The sequence below is a fragment of the Bacillus rossius genome, chromosome 1 (assembly GCF_032445375.1).
Source record: "Bacillus rossius redtenbacheri isolate Brsri chromosome 1, Brsri_v3, whole genome shotgun sequence".
Taxonomy (NCBI): domain Eukaryota; kingdom Metazoa; phylum Arthropoda; class Insecta; order Phasmatodea; family Bacillidae; genus Bacillus; species Bacillus rossius.
Genome location: NC_086330.1, coordinates 286,311,699 through 286,324,126, shown reverse-complemented (window position 1 = coordinate 286,324,126; position 12,428 = coordinate 286,311,699). Strand labels below are relative to the sequence as shown.

The 12,428-nt window shown below is 39.6% G+C and overlaps 1 protein-coding gene across 1 annotated transcript in view; it reads left to right on the top strand.

Moving 5' to 3' along the window:
* The window catches only part of LOC134527553 (uncharacterized), a 42,424-nt gene extending 30,219 nt beyond the window's left edge, over nt 1-12,205 (top strand). The window contains exons 3-5 of the mRNA XM_063360335.1: nt 2,167-2,974; nt 4,484-6,445; nt 9,902-12,205. Coding sequence (XP_063216405.1) covers nt 2,167-2,974; nt 4,484-6,445; nt 9,902-10,875 — 3,744 coding nt within the window. The 3' untranslated portion in view covers nt 10,876-12,205. The remainder of the gene's footprint in view (nt 1-2,166; nt 2,975-4,483; nt 6,446-9,901) is intronic.
* The last annotated feature ends 223 nt before the right edge of the window (nt 12,206-12,428 follow it).

Sequence of the window (12,428 nt, the reverse complement as noted above, 5' to 3'; positions counted from 1 at the left end):
TCGATGGAGGATGTACCAACGACTACGGGAACCATGACATCGGCGCCGACGATGTTGGAGCAGATCCCGTTGGCATCGCCTCTGACAACACTGGAGGAGACTTCGATATGTGCTGTTCCACTATCAGCTGAAGTTTCATCAGCTTTGAATACTTCAATTATTGAAGAGCGTACTTCGCATCAATGCAAATACTGTGGTGCATCATTTACTATCACCTCAAATGCTCGCAGACATGAAAGAAGCGGTTGTTCTAATAATGTTCAAAGAATACAATTTCAGTGCAATAAGTGCAATAAACTAATTTCACGTCTCGATAGCTTACATCGACATTATAAAAAATGCTCCGAGACGTATAATGAACATGGTTATTGATTTGACTCATGTGTTGTACCGGCTAATGAGACTATATAAGTGCTATGAACTTCAGTCCGTCTCTTGCTGTGGTGATGAATGGATCGGATAGACATTTAAAGTCATGTAAAAGGCTTAGTCCGTACAATATGAAGACTGTTTGAATCGTGGAATCCAAAAGGCTTTGGTAATTTGACAGTGTTTTTTTTTGTACTTGTAGTAGTGTATTTAATTTATGTAATAAAATTTTTTTTTAAAAGAACTTGTGTTTTTATTATCTCAAACCTAACACTTTTTTAGTATTTTTTTAATTAAAGTTGTTTTGTATCGGTCAGGGATCGACCCAAGGACCTTAGTCGATCCAATCAATCATTATATGGATTACAAATTTATTTAATGAATTTTAGATTTTTTCCCACTTTTCTAGCTACATTATTACATGATTTCAAGATGGCGGCCGAATTTCAAGATGGTGGGGGGCACCTCCATAATAAATGATTACTGCACTGTAGCGGGTTAGAATAAAATTAACCAGATGGTAATGTACTCTATAATACAAGTACACACACACAATATGGCGTTCTCCAGCAGGTGGTAGCTCCTGGTAGCATGTACTGAACATAAAATTTCGGATCCATAAGGGTCGTCAAGGTCAAGGTCAAATTTCAAGGTCAAGGTCAAATTTCAAGGTCAAGTTCAAAGTTCAAGGTCAAGGTCAAAGTTCAAGGTCAAGGTCAAAGTTCAAGGTCAAGGTTAAAGTTCAATGTCAACAGTTGAGGACAAAGGTATGGTGACCAGATAATTATACCAACATGGTATCAGCACACTCTAGTGGACGAAAACAAGATGGTGACCTCCAGCGGGTGATTTCAAGATGGTGGCCATCACGAAAAAGTGCAACAGTGGTTTTAAGGATTTTTTATTATTTAATTATATTAGTTAATTTTTTTAATGATTTTTAAATATTTTCCCGAATCTCTAGCATTAAAATTAAGATTTTCAAGATGGCGGACATGACGTCATACTACCTGATGATATATAAGCATGGTAAAAAGTGGTGGGGGTCAGTCTGCCAGCATCCACCACGAGGGAAAGAGCCTGTCGCCATTTTTAATTTTTTATCTTGTCGGGTTCGAACCGAGGACTCCGAACTCCGTGTCTAAAAAGTATGTTTTTTAAAAAAAAAAAAAAATATTAAAATTTTATTGATTGAATTTTTTTATAAATTTAAAAATTTTTTTCATTAAAATCGGATAATAAATAAAAAAGTTAAAGATGGTGGGCGTAACGGAAATTGCAACGGTGACGTCCTAATTCAAAATGGCGGAAAACAAAATGCTGGAATGTTCGAGAAAACAAAATGACGTCATCCAAAATGGCGGATTCAAGATGGCCGCCGTGATCTACTTGTCCCGTTACACTGTGTCCCGTTACGTTTTATCCCGTTACGTTTTGTCCCGTTACGCTGTGTCCCGTTACACTCATCCAAGATGGCCGCCGTGACGTCACAATCCAAGATGGCGGATCGGACACACAGCTCCACAACCTGCATCCTGTTTCCGGAGGAACATTCATATACTACTAATGACCTTTATATGAATATATTTCTTCCTTCTAAAGTTAATATACCTCCTAAGAGTAGTACTTAACTGTTTTTTATACAGCAATATTTGATACAACTAGCCATTACTGCAATATTAGGGCCTGGAAAAAATATATATATCCATAAATCCCTCAGTTAGAAGTTACTGTAAACCTTCAAAACATTTTCTTTCTCATTGCAGTTAATTGAATTGATGTGAAATCTTTTTTCAGACTCTCTCCGAGAAAGACCTAAAACAGGAGAAGCTCACACTGTGTCGGGACTACCCCTTGTGGTTGAAGTCTTCAGAACATCCCAACGGCCGGTCTACGGGACAGAGTCCCCCAGAGCCACAGTGCCCCACTGGCTGCATCGCGAAGGGCATGGGGCTGGTGGCGGGCGTGCAGGGCCGCAGGGCCACATTCTACATCTACCCCAGGCACCCGAGGATCCCATCGGAGTTAGGCGTCACGGTCCAAGGGCCATCCGGGGATTTTGGATCCGCCACGGTGCCACTCCGCCCAGGCGCTGCTTCTCGCCCGGGCTCAACCTCCACCGGGTCTTCTCCATCCTGCCGGAACTCCATCCCAGTGCAGTACCGCATCGGCAGTGGCCACGTGCGGGTCACATTCACACCCAGGAGCTGCGGGCACCACGAGCTGAGGGTCACGCAGGATGGTGCTCACGTGGTCGGGTCGCCATTCAGCGTCCACGTCGAGAAACCAGAGCACAATGGTAAGACAACGCCTTGGAGAAGTTCCTCGGAGGACGAGGATGACGAGAAGAAAGTCAGCAGGAGGAGGATTCGCGTACTCCTTAGGGTCGTGGATTTCGTGGGGGAGAAGATGCTGCTCACAGAAGATGGTAAACTTGAGAGGGTGTGCTCTATCGAGGCGCTATACAGGGCTACAAGGCAAGAGAACACATCGCCAGAAGGTGCATCACCGGAAATATTATCTGAATCCACACAAGACAGCATGACCAAGCTTCTCGAGGAACCCTCTTCGACTTCTCTGGGCCGAAATGATATTAAGCTTCGGGGTGCGCGGCTCTTCCGAGATCGTTGCCGACACGTAATAAACCTCTGCAACTTCGTTCTGAGGAACGCTTCAAGACAGAGGAGCCTAGAGATCCTCAAGATGGCCGAGAAGATTCTAGACGGTCGCCCGATTAGGATACGTGACGATTTTATGGAGAAGATCAAAGTCGCGGTTGAAAGAATCGTGGCAACTCCAGTGTACTTCCCTCTGCAAAGAGAGTGTCAGGCATCCAGTGACGAAGTTCATAAATGTCATGATAACATGCACGTTGATGGATACAACAGAAGCTGTGTCTCTGTAGTAAACAACGGGTGTGTTTTTGAATCGTCTCTGCAGCAGAAGGACAACAACATTTCTATAATTGAAGAGTCCTTGCATACAGGAGACGAACACAGCTGCATGAAGGAAAGCAATCATGCATCAAAAGCAAACAATGAAGCAGCATCATGTGCACACGAGTATACAAATAATATGTGTGTGTCAAAAAATGATGATTTTAATAATTGTGGAGATTGTGGTGATAACTCTTTCAAATTTTATGCCAGACTAGTACCAACAATTTTAGAAGAAGACGAAGAACTGTTGTGCAACATGAAGGATGGAAGTTTTCTGTCACCTAAATATGAAGATTTTAGAACTCTAGCAGTCTTTTACTGCGATGGGTCTAATCAAATAAGTAATATAAAATGTGGAACAATGTCAAAAAGAGTTACAAGTTCAAAATATGAGCCGAAAAGCTCTTTGATTACCACAGTGACAAAGAATATTGAAAACATTGACCAAGATGAGTTAATAAGGAAAGGGAATAATTTCTGTGAACCATTAAATGAGGATAATATAAACATAAAAAACTCTGATAAATGTTCTTCAGAGCAATCAACTGTTCCTGTAAATAATGTTCATGCAGAATCGCATAAGTATGGTATGGATTCCTCATCTTACTGTTCTATGGGCAAAGACAAAATACATGGGTTATTGTGCCATAAAAACATTACAGAAAATAATTTAAGGGGTTCTGATAAATTAATGTGGCATGACTTGAAACCTAAAGGTAACAATCAAATTGCTAATGCATCTTGCAGTGCTAGTTGCATAAATAAAGTGAATAGTGTTACAATCAGTAGTACAGCACATGCAAGTCAAGATTTAAGTAACATGTATAAACAAACTACTACCAATAAATTACACCCAGACCACTGTGCGATTACTGTTAAAAGCATCTCAAAGAGTGATTTAAATTTACAATCAATTTCTGAAAACAAATGTGATGATCCATTCCAAAAAATAAATGATGCAGTGGTGGATTTTGATCCTATAATTTCAGCTCCAAATTTAGAAGAAGCATTGAAGAAACTAGAAGAAGGACTTCAGAAACTTCGGTACAGTCCAATTGACTTAAAAAGCAGTGGAAGTAATTCGTCACACTCTCATTATAATGCAAATAACTCTCCAGATAACATATGTGTTGCTGTACATGACTTCGGAGAGATGCATGAAAATCGCCCACTAGATATTGAAGTTCAAGATTCGCCTGTCAACTATGATTTTCAAGAAGACGACTATGACAACTTGAGCTATGGAGCAGGGGACTCTGACTATGTCAGCCTAGATGATGTACGGGGATCCTTGCAGCAGAGTTCAGAAGACGAGACTCGAAGTGTGAGCAGTTCCCAAAAGCGGTACCGATATGGAGAAAGCAGTTGTTCAAATGCCAACATCGACGGCTGGATGGGACCAGCTGAACTCGAGATTTGGGGCATCCGTGATGCCGAAGAGAACAAACGGCTGAGCCATAACTCATCATATGCTTCGAAAAGACCGCAGACAACAATGCCTTCTTCCAGGCAGTACTCTCGATATAACTCCAACATGACCCATATGACATCAATTACTGAAGAGACTGATACCTTCAGTTCTAGGCTTCGGAGGCAAGATGCTTTGTCCAGTGTCACCAGCCATTCATTAGTTGTTTATGGTAATCAAGAAAAAATCCAGCCTGAGAATTCTAGTGATATAGATGGTGGGATTGGTCAGTTTTCGATGAAGCAAAAAATTTTTATGCATAAGGATAAAACAGTTGACCAAGACAAAAATCATGTTGAAAATACACAACATAACAAATCAATTATTGCAGATAGTGAGAGTGGGGAATCTGTTCGTGTTAACAAAGAATTCACAAAAGAAGAAGAATGCCCAAAAATTGAGTTAATTTGTCGCAAAACAGTAGACAAATGGGGTGCATGTGTATCGTCTAGTAGCAAATTCCAGGTAGAAAATGTAACTTTGAATGGCTCGTTAACAAACACTTCTAGTGCACACAGTACAATATATGCTACAGATCACCATCATTCGAATACTGAAAGAAGCGAGATCGTGTTTGCTGTTGGTAGTAACCATGTATCATTAAAAGAATCGGATACTATTTCCAATTACTGCAACTTTGTAAATAAAGAGAATAAATATACACAAAGCACCAAATATGGCTTAAACAAAGAAACACCAGCATATTTTTTACGCAAAGAAAATAACAACTTCACAAGTACTTTGCATAAATCTTCAGAAGACTTTTCTGCAATTGAAAATATTGTGAAAGCAGATGAAAAGCCTAATCCACTTCTTCAGGAACAAAACACATATTCTACATTTAATTTTGTGGAGATAAAACCTTATGCGGATGAACCAAGCAATATAAATTCAAATGAAAGTAAACCATTTGCTAATTTTCTAATTGGCAGTGAATATACCAAAACACAAAAACTTCTCGAAAAATTGTGTCATCCAGATGGTTACAAAAGTGAACATGCAATAACAGCAAAATTAATGTGTCCTTGCAAACAAATAGAGTCAATCAGCCCAAAAATAAAAAGACTGGGGAAGTCGTTACAAGAAAATATGAATGTAAAACATCGTACAAGGAAGCACCCGTCGATATTGGTTCCTGGAATTGTTAGCCGATGGAGACGTTTATTTGAAAACAGAACACAGGGCAACAATTCCAACCAAAGTAGTGTCGAAACAGGATGGAAAGTTTCAGATTATTTTTCAGGAAGTATCCTGGATAACAAGAACACTGTATCGCACTGGAAAACATTTTGGGAAGATCTCCTTTACCACAGAAGTACAGTTTCATCAACAGTCGATATTCGGCGGAAGGATAAAATGCGCACCACACCTCCAAACCGAAACATTGGTTTGAACAGCAAATCATTAGCAAGGAGAATAGAGCTTATCAAAGAAAAGCAGAAAGTAAATGCGCAATCGTTCTTCCAAAGCTGTATCGATGAGACAACCCACGAAAGACCATCATTACTTTGCTTTGCTATGGACCAGAAAAAAAACAAAATCATATGTCAGAATGTCACACAGACGGGGAATATGTCTTCAAATATTGATGTATCACTTCAGCAACCACAAGCAAGTCTATTTAACAACACAGAGAATTGCATCGTTGGAATATTGAATGACTCATTTGGTAAGTACCATAATTAAGTATTTTTCATCAGTAGCAATAAGCACCATTTTTTTTCGGTCCAGGCTAGACTCTGCAGTTCTGGTTATACTCGACAGATGGAAAATTGTTCATGGCTGCCGCTTGTGTTAGACGCCATCTTCATCTTTCACTTATCCACACAGGGTTTCGCACGGCCGATGGCTAAATTATTATGATTGCCTCGAGGTATTCTAGCACTTGTCAAATATACAGTATTACAATCGCAAATTATGCATAAACCCACAGTTCTTTGAAGGGCAGTGTTGTGATAAAATATTTTCTGAGACTGTAGGATTTCTTTACAATGGTCGTACTTTTTTTTTATCTAGAATGTGTTATCAATTAAAAGAATTTTTTGCAGAAAACCAGTGTTCATAGGATCGAATTCAGATCCAGTCTCACTCTTTTTTTTATAATCCTGCTCCCCAGAAAATTTTTAGTGACTTTAAAATTCCTTAAATTTATTCGGTGAAAGGCCACAGTTCAATAATCCGCACATTCGTCCCGCAGCTGGGTTCAACATCAAAACCATTGGGTTCTCGGTGTTCATGATAACTACCATTTCACGCTTATGTCCAGTCCCTGATACAACCCTCCATTACTCAAATGTATGAGCACCGATTAGGTGCTAGAGTGGTTCAGAGCCTACACTGATCTTAGATATCCTTCACCTTAAGACTCACAATTAGTGCAAATTCGTGTGTCTTTTAGGAAGCGTTTTCGAAAAGATAAGTAATTCTTGCCATTGTACTGTAAAAACATTTATACAAATTAATTTTAAACAGTGGTATTTCCATATCTTAAAATATTTTTCGACCATGTTTCCATAAATGTCAAAGATTTCCTTTCCACACAGCGATGCCAAGGACTTGCCATGAAATTCACCTTATTGTTTTTTGTCAGTCCAGATTGTCAGTGGCGATACAGTTCAAAGACAGTCCTGTTTGGGACACGATTTGTTTTGTATGACTTAGAGGACTATAAACCAATGACAAAAGCTTAAAGAAACATCTTGACGAATCATTATCGACCTGCCGAGGAGGTGAACTGTGAAAGCAGCCATTGAACACGTGACGTGGACTTGATTATACACGCGCCAGAAATTAAAGCGAGTTTTGCTATTCATAAAATGTGAGTAAATTCAGAAGAAAGTGAAGGCATTGTGAGCCATCTGTTCTCCGAATTTTTTTGTCTACTTTTGTACCAAATTATAATTGAATGTAGAATGTCACCCTCTCTCTGCATAATAACATGAATTTGTTCGTGCTAAGTTAGAGCTTTATTCCTTCTCACTCCACCTTCATCATTTTTGGTTTCTTAACTTTCTACACGATATAAATTTTTCAGTGTTTACTTCACCTAACAGCTAATGAGTGTATCATATGTAATAAAATTTTTAAAAAAATTGGTTGTCTGTAAAGTCGGTTTATGGACGATAGTTTAACGTGATGTCATAACAAAACATTGATGAAATGATTGCATACTTTTATGAATAAAATTGAATCATTTTGATTTTAATAATTAAAGAATAAATACTTGAAATTATACTATAGTAATCAGATTTTTTAAAATGCAAGAATAATTAACCTTTATTGCCGAAATTTTTGTTGTAATAAGCAATCAAAACCACATTAACTTTTCACTTCACTTTATAAGCAGTCGACGAAACAGTTCACGTGTAGATGACTTCTAATTAATTTTAAAAACTGGCGTTTAGCTATAAAGTTTAAATATAATTATGAACAAGTTTTCGTATAAATAAACTGTAATCAAATATCTATCATAAATTATATGAATCGCCATATTTTTTTAGTCAATTGTAACATAACCTATTATTACTGCACTCGCCGACAGATGCTACTTTTTTTTAATACTTAATAAAAGAATAAATACTTGAAATTATACTAGTGATCAGATTTTTAAAATGCAAGAATATTTAACCTTTATTGCCGAAATTGTTGTTGTAATAAGCAATGAAAAACACATTAACTTTTCGTTTAAATATAATAATTATGAACAAGTTTTCATATAAATAAACTGTAATAAAATATCTAACATAACCTATTATTACTTCACTCGCCGACAGATGCTACTTATTTGAATAATAAAAGAATAAATATTTGAAATTATACTAGTAGGCCTAATCAGATTTTTAAAATTGTTGTGTAATAAGCAATCAAAACCACAGATTAAAATTCGTCGACAATATTTTAAGTTTTTATGTCTTCCAGTGCTCAAAATGATATGTAATTGTGGCCCCGGGCTCGAAATTTTATTTATAATTCATTATAATAACGCCCCTCGCGATAAACAAAGGAAAATATGTATTAACGAGTGCCTGGTACCCGCGGCAGTTAGATATCGCGATTCGTTCGGTTCGCGTCCGTCACCGTAGATGGCAGCACCGTAGGCGAATAATATTATTTCGTTTTTATAATACGATTTTATAGCAAATACACATCCCAAATACACCAAACTTATTTATAATGTGTTACAATATTTTTTAAAACATTGTGCAAAAGATCCCGGGTGTAATTTAAATTATTATATGTAACTGTAAAACACCATTGTTCGTACAAAAAAAAGTATTTGAAAACTCAACATTACTTTTAAATAACCGTATTGATTGTGCTGAAAATCGGTGGATGATCGTTAAATTACATAATATTAATCATTCAAACAACGAAAACATGATTGAAAAGTCAAATCGATGGTTGTTCCAATCGAGTGGAAGATAGATGCGGCGCCTGCGTACAATGAGCGTAATGGGACACATCCGTAGTGGGACAATGTGCGTTACGGGACACTTTTTCGTGCGTGCAGCCGGCGTTCATCGATTTATTAGACGTTACGTCAAAAAAAACTCAGTTTTGTCAAGTATAATTATACTGTTCATTCTATAACCTTGGTTTTTATTCCTTATAAATATTATGATTCAACATTTTTTTTGTCTTCAGTTTACGAAGCATTGTGTTGAATATATTATATGTAACTATAAAATACGAAATTAATTAATTTTTTATAAAAAAAATTTAATGGATCATGACTGGCCCTGAGAGGAGGTTAACTGTTTCAGCAGCCAATGAACACGTGACATCGATTTTATTAAGTATGCACGCGATTGTGGAGTCCACCCTGGCACATAATATAACGCGGATAGTACAGATCCCCGTCAGTTGAGTTTGTTCCATTTGGCCTCTCTTTTCGCTCCTCGGGAGCGCCAAGAGGCCTCCCATTCATGGGAATGAGTTGCACACTGTTCGGTCATGATGTTTCTCCCTATTAGGGTCATCCAGGCAGTTTCAGAAGCAATGTAGACCTATCATCAAAATAAGGCAGATGTAGTCTGTATGTGCTTCTATTATACTTTCCTGCCGAATAAATGCTTTCGAAAATATCGCGCCTCAACTGATGTGTGTATTATTGATTTTGTTTCAGATGTTCAGTGCACCGAATCTGCAAAACAAAACTTAAAATTGAGAACTATGTCATCCAGTGAATCATCCCAAAGAAATAATTCTACATTTCAGAAGGATCTTAGCATTGAAGGTGATGATAAGCATAGAGAAATACAAATTAAAGCGGATACATGTGTTATTGTAAATGGGAATGAAAGACCGAAATCCTCCTCCTCCCAAAACATTAAGTCAAAAGCTTTTGCTGTAAATCATCAATCAAAAGACCTCACATTGCCGATGAAGCGTAGTGTAGAAGGTGATGAAAAGAAAGGCGAAACACAAAGTGGAGCGGACATGGTTGCTGATGAGAAGAGGATTGGGAGACTGGTGCTGTACTCGAGCCGCGACCAGCCCAAGCAACCTTCCCTGGAGGAATACGGGAAGGTCAAGGAGAGATTCCATCAAGCGAGGTCGTTCTTCCAGACCTTGGAAGGGTCGGGGAGGGAGCGAGGTCCTGGGAGCCTGTGGGAGGTGTCGCGGGGGGACATGTGGAGGAACACGCGCCCAAGGAGAAAGAAGTACGGGGCAGTGGCCTCCGACAGCGAGGTCGCCCTCGGAACGATGGACAGCTCCTCCGAGTCCGAGGCGGGAGGCAGCGAGCGGCGGAAGAAGAGAGTCTCGGAGAGGTTCCACGTCAGGGACCTGTTCCGTGACGTCACGGGTGAGCAGGGCGGGTCCATCCGGGGTCTGAAGGGCATACCCAACTGCGAAGCCGTGCTCGCGGCACTTAGGTCCGTCGAGGACGACAACGGCAGCTCGAGGGCTTCCTCGCCCTACGAGGCCCTCGAGGAGGACGGCGACGAGAGAGCAGTACCCGCCACGTCACCGATACCCGAGTACCAGGCGGATTACCCGCACCTGCCCAAGACTCCCGCGCGCCTGTACCGGCACAGGACCAACCTTCTGGCGAGCGGGATCGTACCACGCAAGGAACTGCTCAAGGCCAACGACTAGAGAGCCAGTCATTCTGCGGTGCATTCGACCATTCGACCACGGGCGAACTCCACAGTCCTGCACGTACTCGAAGATGGTTAACAGTGTATTTCGTGTATTTATTCGCGAAATTATTTCGAGATCAGCTGTGTGTTAAGACACTGTAACATCGCCCTGTTTCGTGATTGGTCGATTCTCTTTTCGGGTACAGGACCACTGTCGGGACACGATAACGTGAGGACGGAAAAGGGCGGCTCGGCCACATACGTCAATGGCTTCTTATACAGGCGGCCGCCAATTACAGGGAATAAACCGTTTGTGATTTAAAATGTATAGCAGTGCCGTGAAAATAAATTTTTTTCGCAAACAATACTCACACATATTCATTGACTACTACTTCATAAAGACACCATCTCCGTCTTACTGGTTTCACCTAGTCGATGGCTACACGATCACAACTGGTTGGAGACCCCCTCATTACTTAGTGTGTTTTGCCAACAGTGCTTCCCACGACAATCATCCATGCATGTCTACGTCTTGGGTGGTAGGGTCATCATTGATATGACACTTGTTAGAAGGCCTTGAGCGAATGTTACTGACTAGATACATGTAAAATTCATGTTATGTTCTGGCACCTGCCAACTTCATACTCTGAAATACAAACAATCAGTGTGTTTTGTACATTGGATGCTCATATATTTTACCTTCTATCCGCATCGCTTAGAATTGGATAGTATGATTTTTTTTTTGTTTCTTTGTGGCTTTTAGTTTTTGAGGTCGTGTCCAAATGTACATGATCCATTGGAGAAATCATTTAAACACAACTAGTTTACGGGATATCATGTCTCCAAATATTGACGTGATTTTGGCAGTTGTCTGGTAATGATCAGCCACATTGTACAAAATTTCTGTAGGCAAATAACTAAAAGAATTTACTACTTTGAAAGTTTTATTTTATTCCCAAACTACCCTGCTAAAAGGGACGTATTTGTTTCAATGGATTGTGTGGGTGGATCCAGAGGTGACTCAAAGGGTGGGCTATTGTAACCGATGAGCCTAAAAAAACTAGTTTATGAACACTGGATCCTTATTTCATCCCTGCCCCCCCCCCCCCCCCCAAATCGGCCGTCACATTCTATACCCTCTAAAAATATGGCTACTTTAGAGCTTCCGGATATGGTAATGATTTTACCATTGTTTGTCTCACACATACTAGGCCTTAAGCGTGTAACAGTCATTTAGCCAACGGTGCGTGAATCCCCGCGTGGACCTGCATCATACGCAGGTTGCTTCTAGCATGAGCGGTAGTCTATTAAGGCCCTACCCACCTGGGCCAAACTTCAGAAGAAAAAAAAAACGCGATTTGAAAACTGTTCAAGATATCAGAGTGGTGCCTGTTTACGAAAAGCATTTAAAAATACGCTGAGGGCGGATGAGTAGTTCTGTTTCCGTTTTTAGTTTTAAACTGTATTTTTAAAAGGATGAAAATTGATAAAAGCGTTTGATTTTGGAATAATTATTATGCATGAAACACCCAATAAAGATAATTGAGAGCATTGAAAGAACTCAAGGGA